This window comes from Myotis nattereri (assembly GCF_964212035.1).
Source record: "Myotis nattereri genome assembly, chromosome: 3".
Classification (NCBI taxonomy): domain Eukaryota; kingdom Metazoa; phylum Chordata; class Mammalia; order Chiroptera; family Vespertilionidae; genus Myotis; species Myotis nattereri.
In genome coordinates, this window is record NC_138077.1 from 27,258,998 (window position 1) to 27,278,800 (window position 19,803).

A 19,803-nucleotide genomic window follows, 5' to 3' on the forward strand; every position below is an offset into this window, starting at 1 on the left:
AAATAATGATAAGCATAACTTTGCACCAGGACTTTTTTGCAAAATGGCTGAGTTTGTTTACCTTTGGAACAAAATTATTCTCATAATTTTTTTAAAAAAACAGATATACTTTTCTTTATTATTTGTATCCATTGTGAAAACATCTGGTCAACATCTTCTCAGAGATAGCATGGGAAGTTTAAATTACATTAAAGTATCTTTTAATATATTATAATTCTCTACAAATAGAGAATTTCACACAAAAAAACAAAACTTTTTTCTTAAATTTATTCATTATGATATAAAAATATCTAGATGCATGTATATTAATTTTCTTTCATTAGTGCCAAGCAGAAATAGCATTAACTCAATCAAATTCCAGGACCATTAAACTTTGATTACAAAAGTCTAATAAAATATTTACATAACAAATTTTCAATTACTTATTTTGCTAAAACTCATCATGATTTTCAAGAGGAGTCTTGGTTTGGTTCTCAACTTGCTTTGAAAAATAAGTCTTAATATGTAATAATAAAATCAATCACATCCAAAGTGTAAATGACATTTTAGGCAATTCTTAATGATAGTCCTATTATGTTCTAATTGTTTAAGTTAAAAATGTTATGCCTTAACCGGTTTGGCTCAGTGGATAGAGCATTGGCCTGCTGACTGAAGGGTCCCAGGTTCGATTCCAGTCAAGGGCATGTACCTTGGTTGCAGGCACATCCCCAGTAGTAGGTGTGCAAGAGGCAGCTGATCGATGTTTCTCTCTCATCAATGTTTCTAACTCTCTGTCCCTCTCCCTTTCTCTCTGTAAAAAAATCAATGAAATATATGTTTAAAAAATGTTAAAGTAAGTCAAGTTATTTAATATGACTAATACCATTTTTAGTATGATGATACTCTAGCACAGTGAAGGCTGTGAAAATAATCATCTTTCTTTTCCCCTCCTAGGATAAAATCAAGATATTGTTCATTTCAAATAATTCAATGACTTACATAACTCTTCCTGTGCTTCTTCGTCGAATTAGGATGCCAAAAGGATTTTCGTGGATTTCAACATCATAAAGTCTATTTTCGTAAGTACTTGTTGGCATGGTTGGAATGTTTAATGGTACTGGGACTTCATATCTCTTATTTTTCGGGTCATAAATCTATTGCAGATAATAATAAAAATAGAAACGTTTTGCTCTAGTTTGGTGAGATGTCATGTAAATATTAAAAAAAATTAAATGATGGTTCAAACAAGAATATATATATATATATATATATATATATATATATATATATATATATATAATGCTTATTTATATAATTCTTAATTCTGTATCCATGGCCCATATGTGTGTGTGTGTGTGTGTGTGTGTGCATTCCAAAAAAATGTATACACACTCTAAAGGCAATGTTTATTAAAATACATTTCATTTTCAAAATGTAATAGAACCTGAAGCTATCAGCTATTATAGTTTGTATACACTTTTTGGGGACACCATATGTGTATATATATATATATATATATATATATATATATATCCAATTCCATATACATACATGAACAGATAATGAAATCAAATTACCTACTGTATTTTATGCTTTTTTAAATTTTGCAACTTTTTTCTACATAATGATAAATCATCTTTTAGAGCTAAATAGTCTCTTTATGGAGATACAAAATTATTTTTCACTTCTGTTTAGACACAGTAGTTATTTCAATATTTTTTTCATATGTGTGATCCTACACATTAGTTTACATTTATATTTATTCATGCCTTCATTTCCTCAGTAATTTCTTAGAAGTAAAGAATTAGGTAAGAGTACACTAATGTTTGTAAGGTCCGCTTGATATCTATTTGTAAAGTGTTTGCCAGAATTAGTGTACTAATTAATATTCTCACCAAAATGTGTGCTCTAATACTGTTTTATGTCATGTTAAAAGTGTTTGTGTTCTAAATTGTCCTTTATTTCCTTGATAATGTTGACCAACGTTTTTCCACATGATTATTCAACATTGAGATTTCCCATTCTTTGAATTTGTCTTTTATTCTTCTGGTCAATGAATATAAGTATTATAATATTTTTATTCCCAATTATTATTTCTTCTTCTGTTATATGCTTGTTTTTAGATCTTGATATTTTTCTTGTTTGTATAAGTTGAGATTGCTTGCTTTTTATGACCAAGGTGTCAGATATTTATCCATTTTTTGTTTTCTGTTATAGTGTTTATTAATGTTGAAACATAATTTTTTATGTTGGAAATACATAGATTTTTATCTATGAGTTTTATGTCTTTATATCTATGGTTTGAAAGATCTTTACTAGCCAGATACAAGATAAATATGCAGCTAATTATTTTCTGAGCTTATGTTTGAATTACTTAATTTATATATACATATATATATATATATATATATATATATATATATATATATATATGGCTAATATGCAAAGTGTCCCCTTGGGAGTTCAACCAGGAGACTGGGAGTTCAATTGCTCACTATGGTGTGTGCTGACCACCAGGGGGTGTCATAGAACAAAGGAAGGCCCCGGCTGGCAGCTGGCAGCCAGAAGAAAGGCCCCAGCAGGCAACCAGAAGGCCCCAATTGGCCCTGATCTCTGGCCAGGCCTAGGGACCCTAACTGTGCATGAATTTCTTGCACGGGGCCTCTAGTACATATATATAAAACTACATATATACATGTATATCATTATATGTTATATATGTACACACACATACAGCTATATTTTGTGTCATCACTTTGTGATAATCTGTGAGGTTATTCTAACTGCAATTATGCTGTTTTAATTCTGTAAATGTTATCTATTTTTTAGATAAATTTTAAATATTGTCATTGCCATATGTTTACTTTTCCAGGTAAATATAAAGGTTTTTTTTTATTAAGTTTCCAATAATATTCCATTGAGATTTCTATGAAAACTTTTTAAAAGAATCAATTGATTAAAAATGAGTTAACTTTTTAAAATTTTAGTCTCAGGACTTCTCAGTACTTATTTAATATCTATCAACACTTTTTAAAAGTTATTTTTCTTATAGACAGCCAACTCACTTCTATGATTTAAATATTTTTAGTATTCATATGACTGTTCTTCTCCTTTGATTTTGCTAATTGGATTTGTCACCATTTCAATTTCTAGATGGTGAATGATAGTGTACAATAAAACATTTTTTGAAAACACATTTTATATACAGTCATTTTGCTGATCTTATAATTTGTAATAGTGTTACTGTTTTTAATGGATTTTTTTAGATGTCTTAAGTAAAAAATATATACATATAAGCGTAACTTTTGAAAGAAATTTATATGTTTTTGTATGTCTTAAGGCATTATTCAGAAAATTTAGATAACTATGTAAAATAATGGAAATAGTAAGCATCCTGTCTTGCTTTTTTTTATTTTGCTTATTTTAATGATATTAGCAACATAGTGCATTCTAAGTGATTTATCCATGACCCATATATATGTACAATATATATAGCCAATTTATGTATTTTAAAGGCTAAGCGACCATTCAACTGGCCAGTAGGTATGTCGCTCACTGACCACCAGGGGGCAGACACTCAACGCAGGAGCTGCAGAGCTGCAGTAACTTGGCAGTGGTGGTTCTCAGGTGACACACCCCGGAACCAGAGAGGAGGGCTCCGGATTCCTCCCAGGGCCATGGGATCCCACCTTCGGCCATGGGTTATGTTGTTGCTGGGGCACTGTCAGCCCCGAGTCCAGTCTACCGCACACTCGCATTTGCGTTCCACACTCCGTACAACAGCAACTTTGCAGAGTGCCCTCTCGCACTCAGCGACCCCTCAGGGGATGCCAGTTTTGGCCTGATTCTCAAAGGCCAGACTGAGGGACCCCACTTGCCAGAGGGACCCCACTCACTCCACAGACGCCCTTTGAGCCCTGGTGCTGCCAGAGGTGCAGCTGGCTGGGGAGGGACCACGGGAGGTTGGCTCCAGGGCGTGTCTGGCCCATCTCACCCAGTTCTGCCCTGCTGGCCACCTTCTAATTTTCTTTCTATGTGCATGAATTTGTGCTCCCAGGCCACTGGTTTAAATATATATTTAAAATTTATCTTTAGTGTTGAAAATATCACAGGTATCCCTTTCTCCCCCCTTGACCCCTTCTAGGCCACTCAAATCACCCTGAAAATTACTATTATATGCTTATTCACAAAGTTAGCATAAACAAGAACTTTATTTAATGTGCATCTAGCTATAAACTTTATATATAGAAAAATAAGTCATCAATCCAATTAATAATACTTAATTATTTATACTAAACATACCTTGAACTGCAGCATGTCATTTTTGTGATATTTCACCTCCACACGAAGAGTTGAGATGGGTTCTGAAGGTCGCTTTATTCGAGCGTTTGCAGTGTTCAGCTGGAGGTCAGCGGTTATACCCATTGGTGAATACGCAGTTGAAGTGACTAAATAAGAGTTGTCATTTCTAGGAAAGTAACAATCAGGTGCTCTGGACAGACTCTGAAAACACAATATATGTTTATTGACAGACGCTGTAAGCATTGTAATATTTGCTTTTGAAAATGTAAGGTAAACATGCTTAATCACATTTTGTTTGCTTTACAGATTGTATTGTATAAGATAAAGTGAAATTGCGGTAGCAACATAAAATATCTATATGTAACCAAAGATACCATGTACTAAAATGTTATATAAAATATTTGTATTTTAACTCTAAAGGCAGACCAGTAGAGCAGAAGGATCAAATTTCTATTTTCAACTCAGAAAATAGAATGATTGTGTAGTCTTTGCAAAAATTAAGTATATGACTCATAAATTTTGATCCATGCATGTTCTTTCCTCTTCATACTGACTATTGCCTTTTGTGTGTTAAACAGCTCTGCAACAAATCTCAAAAGAGCAACTACTTAAAATTATTTTCTTCTACTTATGCAGAACTATATTATTTCTTATTTAATGACTGGTACTTATATTGGTCAATTACATCTGGACCAGTACTTGAAATAAAAATACTGATCAAAGATCAGAGCTAATTGGTTTACATAGGGGTGAAAAATATGATCTAAGAAAAACAATAATTGTGGCACTAACAACTAGTTGCCTTACCACAATCCATTATCCAATCTTTCTTATTTATTAAACTAGAGGCCCGGTGCACGGTTTTGTGCACTGGTGGGGTCCCTCAGCGTGGCCTGTGGGGATTGGGCTGAAACCGGCAGCCCAATTCCGCCTACCATTCCTGCCTGCCACTCCCACTCATCCCGGCCCAGCTGCGCCTGCCACAGGCTCATGCCTAGTCAGTCCCAATTGGGAAGCTCGCTCCACCACAGCGACGCTCACCAGCTGTAAGCCCTGCGTCTGGTGCCCATCAGTCAGTTAAGCGGTATTCCTGCTGTGGGAGTGCACTGACCACCAGGGGGCAGCTCCTGTGTTGAGCATCTGCCCCCTGGTGGTCAGTACACATTATAGTAGCCAGTTGTTCGGTCACTTAGGCATATATATATATATATATATATATATATATATATATATATATATAATTATTCTGTTGGGAGAAGAAATGTGCCCATCTACATTTTCAGTTCTCTTTAGAGGAAGTTGTATATGACCCCACAAACCTCCTAAAAAGAAGATGATACAAGGTGATTAATTAGGATGCCCTTTTCACTTATACTTTCTGGACTTGGAATGCATATATAATGGTGGAAGCTATAACACAAGTTTGATGATGAAAAATGAATGAGAAATATAGGACACTGATGACATTGAGGGTTCAGCATATTAAGCCTTGGATTCTTATTTGTAAAAATAAAAATCCTATTTTGTTTAACAAAATCAGACTTTAGCTCTCTAATACTCTCAGCTTCAAGCAATCCTTAACCAATACGAATACTATAATACTTATTTCAACTGCATGAAACTGAATGTCAATAGAACCAGAAATATGATTGACTTCAGAGAACTGTGAAATCTATATATGTCTCTCTCTTGGAGCTCCAGTGGCGCAATCGGTTAGCGCGCGGTACTTACATATGTCTCTCTCATAGTTTTACTTTTGCCGAATACAAATTCCTCTTTATCATTGTATAAGTATTCTAATTTACCTTTCTTACTGTTAGTTCATCAAGATTGCTAATTTTTTAGTTAGGATGAAATCAATCTTGCGGTATAATTTATGGAAATAGTATAAAAACCTATAGACTTAGTATTCAACAAATCATTTTTTAAAACTGGGTTTATCCACATAATACCTAATTAATTAAGAAATAATTAATTAAATATGGCTTTGAGTAGGTTTTATTTTATTTTTAATACTCAGCCCTGCCCCACTTCACTCATGAACATCATACCTGAGATTTTTAAATCTGAGGTTTCAGTGATATCAGAGCAATAGGACCCTTGAGAGTTTGTGCGATCTGATGCCAGCATTAAGTACAAATGTGAAATTGGGTGAAGACAAGGATCATTTTGAGGTACAGCCATCAGATACACCACTATTTTATTAAATGAAGTTATATTATCCAAAGTGCCTGAAAAGCAACTTACACTTTCATTTAGTCTGGCATTTACTAAGCGAGGTCTGGAAAATTAATAAAGATAAATTTTCTATCAGAATTCCTAATTTCAAATCCCAAATGCTTATCCAGATGAATTTAGTCTCTATGCTGTAGAATTAAAATTATAATATGTAAAGATTACAATGAAATGCTTATGTGAAAACCATATCATGGATCATAATTAAAATTCTTATTACCGGTTGCCATACACAGCCACGTTCTTCACAGCTTTTCTGGGTTGCAGGTTCTGCATCTGGATAACAATTAAATCTTTCATTTTCTGAGAAAACTTGATTCCACTGAACGGTAAAGTTTTTTCCAAGGTTAAACTTGAGATTGTAAATAAAGAGACTCTTTGGAGACAAAGAAAACATTAAAGATTATTTCTGACCATTGGACAATTTAAAAATATTTAACATTTATAAAACGCAGCAAACATAGCAATTCTTCAAATCAAGTCATAAGTAGTTTTAATATAATACTTAAAGAATGGAATAGAATGCCACTGAAATGGCTAGTGCCTCAGGAAAACTATGAGAATTATATATACTCAGGTAAAGTATTATCTTAAATTCTCAGTTCTTTCATTTAATGCTCTTGAGTCTTGGGGAAAATGGTCTACCATCAACTTTTTCACATTTTTAAATGTCGATAATGACCCCTACTAAAAGGGGGTGCTATACAGAATGAATATGTAAACTTTAAAGGACCTAGAATAATGCCTGGAGCATACTAGTTATGAAATACATGTTAGGTCTCTCAAGGAAGAAAAAGGTAAGAACAAACTGAGCACTTTGCTTGATACAGAGGCTCCTAGAGTCAGAGGAGGAAAATACTTATTAATACATACTTCTTTAATTTTGTCCTTAATTTTATTCATTGTTTGAAATATTTGAGGAACAAGTTAGAGGGGTCTTAATATGGCATTATGCATAAAAGCAAAAATGACGAGATTATATATATATATATATATATATATATATATATATATAGAGAGAGAGAGAGAGAGAGAGAGAGAGAGCAATTATATATGCATATTCTATCCACAATTATTTACATTATTGGGAAATTGCAAAGTTACATTTGGTTATTGTTTATATAACTTGGGAATAACATGGACATAATTTATCCTAAAGTTTCATCTACATAGCTTAGTTTTTTATACCAGTGTATTTTCATAAATCTACATTCAGGAAAAATTTTTATAAAACTAAGAATTAAGAAACTATGTCTACTAGTATCTGTTCAAATCATTACATAAACATAAAAATAGACATATATAAGTTGAAATTGCACAAACCAAATACAATATTTTCGTATTATGTTTTCTTTATAATCTTTGTTAGAGTCATAAAGTTCTCAAATAAATTTGTCCTATTTAATTTCTATTGATTTATTCCTGTTGTCCTGGGAATATACAAATTATAGTATATTTACTAAATAAAAATAATTAGCCAATACATATTTTTTATAAAAGTCCCTAAGTGAAGAACTCTGGGCCAAGAGGCTTAAGAGTTAGGCAAAAATACTCTGAAAATATTGTGTATCTAAAATAATTTATAATTTATTTAGGCTGATATTACTAATAATTCAGTATTATATAAGTGGTGGAAAAGTCAATACCTCTAAAAATCACTTCTGTTTTAATTTATTATTTTTAATATTTAACTACATAAATTTATTACCCAAAGCAACATTATGATTTAAATATCACATGTTATAAGTGAAGAGGCTGAAATAATGAAAGATTAATTTGATATGTTTAAGTGTACATATTTATTTTTCTCTTTAGTACACCTGTTCACAAAAACAAAAAGTACAAAATGGAGTCTTGTAATAGAAGGACTGTAAACAAAAATTTGAAGAAACATGTACAGTGTATATTGAAGACAATGGAAGTTCATGAAAGAAGCAGAGAGAATAATTAAAAATATGGTTTAAATCATATCTGAGAGTCTTAAATGAGAAGCTAAAATATTTAGACTGCTGTATGCAACAGATGTACCTTAGAGTTGAGAGTAGGGAATGGTATAAGAAAATACTTGGAAGATATAGGTAAGTGCCAATAAAGATAAAATTAAACAGGGAGAAATAGCAAGGAGGCACCTTAATATTGGTATCCTATCTAATAATAGAGAAACATGGTAATTAACCATAACTTTGCTACCCTTCCCATTGGCTAATCAGTGAGATATGCAAATTAACTGCCAACCAAGATGGCGGCCGGCAGCCAGGCAGCTGAAGCGAACAGGAGGCTTGCTTGCTCCAGTGATGGAGGAAGCCAAGGTTCCCCGCCTGCCGCTGCTGACCTCTGAGCTGCAACTCTAAGAAACAATGTTGCAATTATAGAAGCTAAACAATCCCCAGAAACCTGCTTTCAGACGGCTTCCCTGGGAGCTGGAGCTGAAACAGTGTTTCAATTATAGAAGCCAAGCAAACCCAGATCAGCAGGCGAGGTCTCAGAGCTGGAGCCGAGCCTCAGAGCTAAGGCCAGCTCTCAGTTCCAGTGACAGCCATAGAAGGTAAATAAATCACAGAATTAAAAAAAAAGAAAAAAAAGGAGAGGTTGGGAGCTTCAGTTACCCGCCAGCCTGAAAACGGCCCTCAGCCCCTCATCCAGACTGGCCAGACAACCCATGGGGACCCTCACCCTGAAGGAGGTGTGACCAGCTGCAAACAGCCATCATCGCCTCATCCAGGCTGGCCAGGCACCCAAGCGGGACCCCCATCCTGATCCGGGACACCCTTCAGGGCAAACCAGCTGGCCCCCACCTGTGCACCAGGCCTCTATCCTACATAGTAAAAGGGTAATATGCCTCCTCGCACCGGGATCAGCTGAGAAGCAAGGCCTCACTGCCCCGGTGTCAAGCAGAGCCACAAGGCCTCCCAGCACTGGGATCAGTGAAGCCGCGAGGCCTCCTGGCCCCTGGAGCAGCGTGACAGGGTGCAGCGCCCAAACCCCCTGATCGCCCTGTGGCTCTGTGTGTGACAGGGGGTGTGGCCACAGCCCCCTGATCTGCCCTGCTCTGTGTGTGACAGGGGGCAGTGCCCCAACTCCCCTATCGGCCCTACTCTGTGTGTGACAGGGGGGAGCTCCCCAACTCCCTGATCAACCCTGCTCTGTGCTTGACAGGGGGCAGTGCCCCAACCCCCTGATCAGCCCTGCTCTGTGCATGACCGGGTGGCGCCACAACCTCCCCATCGACCCTGCCTTGAGTGGGATAGGGGGCGGTTCCCCAACCCCCCAATCGGCCCTACACTGAGTGTGACTTGGGGTGGCATTGCAACCTCCCGATTCACCCTGCTCTGTGCATGATAGGGGTTGGCACCCCAACTCCCCATTCGGCCCTGCTCTGAGCCCGCCTAGGGGCTGCACCTAGGGATTGGGCCTGCCCTGGGCCTCTAGTTCTATATAATAAAAGAGAAACATGCAAATTAACCGTCCCTCTGCTATGCTCAAGTCACACCCACAAGCCATGCCCACCAGCCAATGAGGATTGAGTATGCAAATTAACCCAACAAAGATCGTGGATAATTTGCATACACAGAGCAGAGTGGGAGAGCTGGCAGCTTTTGGGGATGTGGCCCACTCGGTCACTCCCTCGGTCTCTCCCTTAGGGGGACGTGGCTCCCTCGGGTGGGGAAAACCCAGAGCGTCGGGAGCACCAGGAATTCTGGGAATAGTAGTTTTGGTGGCAGCCCCAGTACCAGAAGTAGAAGCCCAGAGGGAGGGGAGCACCAGCAATGCTGGGGATCATAGTTCTGGTGGCAGACAGATCTCCTAGACACTAGAGCAAAGTGATCCTGGAGCACATTACTGTTGCAGTTGGAGATGGAGGGAAAGCAAAGGTGAGAGACATAAGTAAAATCAGAGTGGCTAGGAAAAATTAAAGGGAAGATATCCTAAAACTTCCAGGAAATCTCCACCAATGGAGAAAGAAAAGAAAACACCTCTATTATTCTGTGAGCAACAAACCAAACTGGGTTGGGGGTCTCAGACAATTCGCTCATATGACTGCAAAGACAGACAGAAACTCCCGGATTGGAGAGGGCTTCCCTGAGGGCTCCCAGATTGGAGAGGGTGCAGGTCAGGCTGAGGGACCCTCCCTCCATCCCCCTCAACCCCCCACCCAGTGCACAAATCTTCATGCACTGGGCCCCTAAGTCTAAGTATAAACTGGAATGACCTAAAATGAAATATTGGCAGCACAAGGAAAGAAAAGAAAAGAAAAGAAAAGAAAAGAAAAGAAAAGAAAAGAAAAGAAAAGAAAAGTCATGGTGAAAATCACAAAACCAAGAGCCTGAGTGGTTATGCAATGTTAAATATGAGAGTATGTGAAAAGTAAAATATATTAAAAGATGATATTTACCTTGCTGGAAGCATCATAAGTATAATTGTAGTGAGTCTGCATTGGTTGATTATTTTCTTTCACTGTAACTCCTATAACATTGTCTGTGAGCCCCAGGATTTTAATAGTCTCAAATGCTAAAGCAGTTCCTTCTTGGTATGATGAGTGTGTGCAGCTGATATCTAATTTGTTCTGCAAAAAAATATATATATATTTATATATATAATATTCTATACTAAATAGAATGTCATTGGATACATAATGAAATAACAATGCAATTATGAAATAGGAAGAGAACCAATCATCTATCCTTCCATTCCCACCAGCTCTCCATGTCCAAGTAGCATATATAAATATGCCCATTAGTAACTCTTCAATTTTTTGTAAACATGACAAACATTTATTATCAAAGATCACAACTAATATATAACCTTTCTACTTCAGCCCTAATGTTAAAGAACAACTTGGTTTGGGATAAAAAATAATATATAAAGAAACTCAATACCTACAAGAAACATTGCTATTAATTATTCAAAATGTAACCTTGTCCATAGATTATTTTTTTCATCATCACTTTAAATCCATGACAACTATTGCTATGTCTGATATATAAAAACATATTCAGGCCGAAACCAGTTTGGCTCAGTGGATAGAGCGTCGGCCTGGGGACTGAAAGGTCCCAGGTTCGATTCCGGTCGAGGGCATGTACCTGGGTTGCGGGCACATCCCCAGTAGGAGATGTGCAGGAGGCAGCTGATCGATGTTTCTCTCCCATCGATGTTTCTAACTCTCTATCTCTCTCCCTTCCTCTCTGTAAAAAGTCAATAAAATATATGAGAAAAAAAAAAACACCAACATATTCAGGTAATTGAGATTATTTTTCTATAGCATGTTTCTTAAACCAGACATAATACTTTTAAAAGTCTGAAAATATCTATGCTTCAATTCATCATCATTAAATTACTGATTACATTTAAATATTTTAAAATGTAAGCTAACATTTTATTTATAATTTAATAATTTAATTTCATAATTTATTTCATTTCTTTCTATTGAAATCTGGATGTCAATGTAAAAATATTTCAAAAAATCCATAATAAAGGCATAACCCAGACTTAAATGAGGTATATATTTAACTATGTCCAAGGAGAATGCTTACATTAGAAACAGAAAATTTGTAAAAAATGTAGATGCCATTTTCTATGGTATCTGAAATAGAAAAAAAGTAAGTTATTAGATCACATTGTTATGTTAACATTTCTGCTCTATTTTTACAATTATACAACAGAAGAATTTTGGCCCTGGATGGTATGTTCAGTGGTTAGAGCATCAGCCCATGACCCAGAAGGTCACAGGTTTGATTCCCAGTCAAGGTCATGTATCTGGGTTGCAGGTTCAATCCCAATCAGGCTGTGTGCAAGAGGCAACCAATCCATGTTTCTCTTTCTCTCCCTCCCTCTGTCCTACTCTCTAAAAATCAATGGGTGAGGATTAACAAAAGAAACAAAAAAGAACTTTGAAAAAAATACTATTTATTAATAAAGCAAATTTTCCATTTAAATTAAGGTTTTTATTTTTCCTCTAAATAGAGTAATCCCAGTAGTATAGTTTCCAGTAAATAAAGGTAGTCAGTGAACATTTGTTTAGTTCAATTTTTTAAAGACTTCTAACATGTTTATGGAAATTCAGAGAAAACAAAATTTATAATAAAAATTAAAAATTTGTATCAACATTTTTCTTTAACGGAGAAACAAAATTATGAGCAAACTTTTTTCAAAGAAAGAGAGTAAAAATATAAAGGGGATCCTAGGATTTACACAATTCTCTCAATAACATTAATTTACTTATAATTTGAATCCTAAGAAATAAAATTAGAATCAGAACCTGAATTTAAGGCCATTTTGTTGTTTGTATGTTTATTTACAAGTTAATTATTTATAAAACTGTGATTTTATCTTTTGAAAGCACATAATTATATAGATATCATCTTTAGTTGACTGATTAAATCATACCTTCATATTTTCATTCATCTTCTATGTAAAGGTAGATTACCAATATCAAGTTTTACAAGTTGAAAAGATAAATAATTTTGAGATATTTATATCATTAAAGAAACAAAAATAATCTTAAAATCAAGTTCCATGTGCTAATAGCAGAGGTATTTTCTAAACAACATTTTTTATTGACATTTACAAATAATTTAGTTTGCTGGAGTCCACTTTTATGCCATTTCTATGTAGTAAATGCTTGGCACCTATTTTCATTGTCCAGCTCTCTCTAGTGTTCTTAGGCTCTAAGGTATTTGAGAAAAATTAAGAAGGCTAGTGTGCTAGAGTAGAATGATACATAGAGGGCTGCAGGGGATAACGGGAGAGAGAGAGAGAGAGAGAGAGAGAGAGAGAGAGAGAGAGAGAGAGAGAGAGAGAGAGAGATGTGTGCACACAAAAGTGCAGGTAATAGCGAGTGCTTTAAGTCTTGTTAAATACTGTAGATCCTAACTGAGTGAAACAGAAAAGCATTATATGGTCTTGAGCAGAGATGAGATGATTTGAATCATCTTTTGAAATAATGCCTCTACCTGCTGGATTGTAAATAGAATGTAAAAGGGATGATTTAACAAAATCTATCTATCCTATATAATAATCCTATATAATAAAAGGGTAATATGTAAATTGACCCTAACAGCAGAACAACCAGAATGACTGCCGGAGCAGTCACTATGAGGCACACTGACCACCTCTTGGTCTCTTTCCCCGGCTGGCAGGCTCCGATCACCTGATGGCCACCCACAGCAGGGTCAGGGCCGGAGAGCAGGCGAGAACTGCTGACCTCTTGGCCTCTTCCCCCGGCCATCAGGCACCAATCACTCGATGGCGAATGGGGAAGCAGGGGTGGGTGGCAGTGGGAAGCAGGGCTGGCTGCGGACAGCTGGGGAAGATGGCCCTGATCGCAGGCCAGGCCTAGGGACCATACCCACCCATGAATTCCGTGTGCTGGGCCTCTAGTATACAATATATATATATATGCCTAAATGACCATTACATCCAAACAACAGAATGAACAGTTGACCAGTCACTATGGTGCACACTGACCACCATGGGGCAGACGCTCAATGCAGGAGCTGCCCTCTGGTGGTCAGTGCACTCCCACAGCCAACCCCCCACAGCAGGCCAACATCTCGTGGTCTTCCCCCCCGACCCCTGCTGGCCAGCCCTGATTGACCCCTCCCCTTCCCCCATTGGACCTATCTGGGCTGGCTGGCCAACCTACCGCTATCCACCCCCCCTCCAGGACTGTGCGAGATGGCCCTGATTGGGCCTGATCACCGGCCAGGATGAGGGACCCCACCTGTGCATGAATTCGTGCACCAGACCTCTAGTAGATTTTTCATAGATTCCATATTTTCAAATTCTAAGAGAACACACCAAGAAGACTACTTCTTGGAGTTAATTTAGAAATATTTGGATGTTTAAAGGCACAGGAGAGTCTTTACTACACAGAGAAGTAGTGCCCTATAAAATAGGAGCTGAACTATTTTGTATACACATATATTAAAAACATACTTCAGAGCCCTCTACTAAGAGAAATGGGATACAAATACTTCACAAACTTATGAAGCTAGTTGTAATAGACAAATTATAGCCAAACAGATATATTTTATTGACATAATTAGATATTTGAAAGAATTGGTTCTTTATTCTCTTGGTTTATTGAATTCTCAAGTTTGGACTCATGAAATTAAATTAAAGACACAATAAGTGAAATAAATTGTGAACCATTTATATAGTAACATTCTTATAAAATAATTTGACACCTTTAAATATATTTCTTTTTGTTTTTACAGTAATAAAATTTTATTTTTAATCACTAGACTCATGTACGACAGTTGAAAATTTGATGTGATTTGTACATGTGGATTTAACTAGTTTAATTAAGAAGAATAATCTAATAAACTCTCTACACTTGTCAAAGACATTTATACTGATCCAATAGACCAAACTAAATATTGCAATTAAAATATAATTTAAATAACGATGTTAAATTTCATAAAGTAACATAGACCCTAAAATAAATTAAAAACAGGAATTAAAAATTAAAACATGTGACAGTTTTGAAGTGAATGCAATTTTACATTAATAAAGTCAAAATTGTCCATCATCAGAATGAACATTTAAAAGTATATCTTCTTGACTGGCCAGCGAGGTTCAGTGGTTGAGCACTGACCTATGAACTAGGAGGTCATAGCTCAATTCCTGGCCAGGACACATTCCTGAGTTATGGGCTGGATCCCTAGTGGGGAGCATGAATGTGGCAGTCTATCAGTGATTCTCTCTCATCATTGATATTTCTATTTCTCTTTCTCATTCCCTTCCTCTCTGAAATCAGTAATAAAATAAGAAGCATATCGCCTTTGAGACTTACCTTTAGTTTCTCCATCATCCCAGAAAAAGTCTCCTTTTGCTGTGCTATCTTCATCTAATGCAACTATAAGTCCTAGAGGGTTCTTTCGGCTGTTAAGTAAGTTTGTAAGCATATATGATTAAAAATGAATTATAATATTAAAAGTTCCTCTAAACATGTCCATTTCAAACTAATGGATTTGTATGAATTCCACATTCATATGAGCAGATGTTAATAAAATTCATGTCTATGCTCATTTTAATTTTTAATGATGAAATAATTTGTAAGATTATAAAATAAATTAAAGGAATGAATATAATAAATAAAGAATTTCTTGGAAGCTAAGACACCAGCACTTTAGAAACAGTATATTTCAATTAGAATTAAAGATATCCTATGAATGCTCAATACATCACATATTTGTCACATTTCCATTAATCCCAAATTGCAATATATCAAGGCTATATCTTATATACAAAGTAATGAAAAGCCTAACATTTGTAAGCACTTAATGAGATCTCTAATAATCTTAGAAAGGAAGCTAATTCTATTATAAGTAATGGGGCATGTGATCACTAAAATTTTTCTGTTATATATCATTTTAGGTTTTTAACCTAAAATAATACCCTTGAAGCAATATGGTATAGGCAACTGCTCTATACAGACTATCTTTCTTCCAGAATACTCACCAAAATGTGTTTCTCTTGTTTATTTTTTATTTTGATTGTTTGTTTGTTTGTTTTTTAAATTTTGTTTTATGGCATAAAATATTACAAAGAGTAGTACATATGTCTCCTTTTTATTTTCCCCCTTGACCTTCCCTCGGCCTCCCCTACCTGTCAGTGTCTTGTGTCCATTGGTTATGCTTATATGCATGCATACAAGTCCTTCGGTTGATCTCTTACCCATCTCCCCACCCCTCCCCGGCCTCTTGTTTAATACAGCTTTAGTATAACCCATTGTTCTGAGAACAGTCATGAAACATTACAGTATTAAAGTAAACAATTATAGAATGCCAAAATAATGAAATTACTAGCACATTCATTCACTCATTAATTTGTTCCTTTAACAAATGTTTAGAGAAAATAGAAAGCCAGCTTATTAGGGGCAAGATACTATTATTTGTCTGGGCACTAAAGTAGTCAAAAGTCAAGTCCTTGCCTTCATGGAACTAGAGTAAGGAGGGAATATGCTAATTGACTGCCCCGCCCTCAAAGATGGTGGCGCCCACAGTCACAAGATGGTGGCGTCCAGTACCCTCAGCCCCGCTGGGGTGGCAGGTGCACAGCAAGACTGGGCCTCATGTGCCTACCTCTGGAGTCTCCCAGTCCCCTCAGCCCCCCAGTTGCCCAGGGCCACCCGAGGCTCAGGTAACCAGGGCCGGCTGTGGCTTGTGCTGCCAGCAGTGGCAGCAACAAAGGTGTGATGGAGGCGTCGCCTTCTCCTGATCGCCAGGTCGCCTCCAGCCCCTGAGGGCCCCCAGACTGTGAGAGGGAACAGGCCAGGCTGAGGGACCCCCCCCTCCAGTGCATAAATTTTCATGCACCGGGCTTCCAGTAAGTAATATAATTCCAGATATTCTTAATGTTATGAAAAAAATACCTCAGGGTAAGGAATGGTGAGTGACTGTGTGTTGGGGGTTGCAGAATATGAGGAAATATGTGAATTCAATATTGACACCTTCTGTGTCTTCATACCCAGAATGAATGCTACAAGATGAAGCACCTGAATTTTCAAGTTTCTTCTTTTTTTCTAAACATTTCTGGGTTTTACTCTTACTGAACAATTTAGCTTCTATCTTGTTCTTTATCTAAACAGAACTATTCACCTCATTTATCAACTTAAAAGTAAAACACTATGGCAGAATAAAAAGTATTGTGACTTTTAGGTATTGAAAATCCAAATAATTAAAAACTGATACTTTTATCAAGTATAGATTTTACTTTAACATTTCATATTTTATATGAATCATTACTTAACTTTACTTTGTAGAATTAATTATAGATATTCTATAAAGAATGTCAATGCATTTTTAGCACAGAAAATAAAATTCCAATATATTTATGTCTATTTTTAAAATTAATAAATTTGTATCAATATACGTAATTTAATTCTTCTTTTTATAACCATCATGGTTGGTAAGAATTTTCTCCATATGTCAAACTTCTTCTGATGAATAACTAAACATTAATCTTAGATTCTTAAAAATTATGAAATATTAAAAGAAATTATAGTTTAGATTTTAGTTTATAATTCTTCATGTTACCTTGCAGTTGTAGTCACAGCAGGTTGCTGAATGGGAATAATGTAACCTCCTCTAATATGTAATCCTATTTTGTCTCCTGGAAGATACATATCAATACGCTGTTTCCGCCATGGTCTTTTTATGCCCTAATATTTGGAAGTAAAGATTTTTTTGTTAGTAGTATAGACTTTACACCCCATTTTACAAGCATCAAAATTTACATGTAGAGATCATTTTTAGTATGAGTGATTAATGTCATCCAAGTAAATATTGTTTTCTAACTTTTAAAGAAAACACTTTTTGTTTCAGTTTACTGAGCAAAGTAGGGGGAAAATTGGTTCATTTTCTCAACAACAACAACAAAAGACACAATAAAAAAACAAAAACAGAAAAATCTATTTCTCTGCTACAATAATTAACGATAATCTTAAGTAGCCCTATTTTATTCTTTGTTTTAAAGTTAACTATGTTTCTAAAAATGATTTTTTAAAATCAGTGTTTCTATAAAAAGAAAGGATCTACCTAATAAATATAAATGACATGCAAAATAACGCCTTTTAAAAGAAACACTTTTCAAAATGTCTTGTTTAAGTAAATAAATAGAATGTGTGTATGAATGCTGCTATTTCCTTTTTAGGGCTGAAATAAAAATCTCTCCCAAATGTTTAAATGTAGTATATAAAACAAATGTTTAAGATTAGGTCAATACTCATTCTTCTGGCAATGAGATAAATATACAAAATAGAAACAGTATTAAAATGTCACCACTCTTCTAAAATTACTCCAGACCTTATATTTTCACAATTTGAAAATAATATAACTCTTTATATAAAAAATATAACTTCATATTAATCATGTGCAACATATACTTGTTCACTTACAATGAAACGCACAAATTTTACACATTATTTAAATTTGAAATTATTCATCTTCTATAACAATAACAGAAATACTGCAAATAGATACGGTGCATTTTTGGACTTAAGTTTCCATGTAAAGATGTTCCAGAATATAATACTTGTGAGTCTATTATGATATTAAGGTTACTTACAGTTTCATAATCATACCAAGTAGCATCAGGGATGTATGCACTCACTATCTCTGCTCCCTACAATAAAGCAAGATAAATTTTATATGTGCATATAGCATAATAATATGTATGTAGTTTGTAAGTTTACTTACAACTTAGTAAAATTTAAATATCTATATCTACTTAAATGAGAGTTCATTATCATTAGTACTAGAATCCTGATGCACAAAATTTGTGCAAGGGGCTCAACCTTCACAACCATGGCAGCTGCCTCAGCCCTCGCAGCCTGAAGGACATCTGGAAGGTCGTTTGGCTGTCTGGTCTAATTAGCATATTACACTTTTATTATTATAAATAAGATCTGATTTTGAGTCTATAAATAAAGCTTTCTTTTTCAGAAGTAAAGTAAGCAATTTTCTTCTTCCCAGTTATATATTATGTATTTTAAAAGCATAAATCTAGTTAATATTTTTATAATTTTTCAAAATGTCTTCCACATTTTAGAATTTAATTTGACATTTATTAGGTTGAAACACTCTATTGAGTATTACTTATTATGAAGATGTTTTGTAGTTTAGTGTAGATTTGGTTATAAAATATCCCTTTAAGCAATAAATTTATTAATTTCAAAACCTACCTGCTTCAAGACTGGGGTAATAAGTAATGAGGGGCCCCATAGGAACTGAGTGTCCTCAATCCAGCTATTTGTATCCTGATAAAACCTAAGAACAATGACAATGTTTATAACATAGTGATAAAACATGAGTTTATCCAAATTCCTTATTTGGTTTACTTTATAGTTTTTCCATGGGAAAGATTATTAGCTTAATTTTACTTGCTTCATATGTCATTTTGAATCTATATTTTTTACATGCTGATGCTGGAGAGAGAAGAAAGGAAGGGGGAGAGGAAAGAAAAGTGGTGGAAGAAATTAGTGTATCTGGAATTAAAAAAAAATCTATCATATATTATAAGATTTTTTATCTGTAATAACTATTCTGTTTAATTCACTTTCTCCTATAAGATGGGTTCATAAAGTATCAGAAATCTTTATTTTCTACATTTTTTCCTTTAATTTTTTTTATTATTAACTTCCATTTTGACTGGGATTTGAAATGATCTTTAGTCATTTCTTGAGGAAAGGTCTTGCCTTGGTGAAGATATACAAAGATAAGTACAATTCATTGTTGTTGCTGTGTCCCCCTCTTGCCCCCCCCCCACTATATTACATTTTTTTCA

At 35.3% G+C, this 19,803-nt stretch overlaps 1 protein-coding gene across 1 annotated transcript in view; it reads right to left on the minus strand.

Annotated features, from left to right (window-relative positions):
* Positions 1-19,803, minus strand: part of SI (sucrase-isomaltase) — a gene marked incomplete at its 5' end in the record, with an annotated part of 84,598 nt that overhangs the window by 32,165 nt on the left and 32,630 nt on the right. The window contains 9 exons of the mRNA XM_081087663.1: positions 979-1,133; positions 4,282-4,482; positions 6,737-6,892; positions 10,910-11,080; positions 12,048-12,097; positions 15,311-15,399; positions 17,556-17,680; positions 18,586-18,642; positions 19,202-19,286. Coding sequence (XP_080943789.1) covers positions 979-1,133; positions 4,282-4,482; positions 6,737-6,892; positions 10,910-11,080; positions 12,048-12,097; positions 15,311-15,399; positions 17,556-17,680; positions 18,586-18,642; positions 19,202-19,286 — 1,089 coding nt within the window. The remainder of the gene's footprint in view (positions 1-978; positions 1,134-4,281; positions 4,483-6,736; positions 6,893-10,909; positions 11,081-12,047; positions 12,098-15,310; positions 15,400-17,555; positions 17,681-18,585; positions 18,643-19,201; positions 19,287-19,803) is intronic.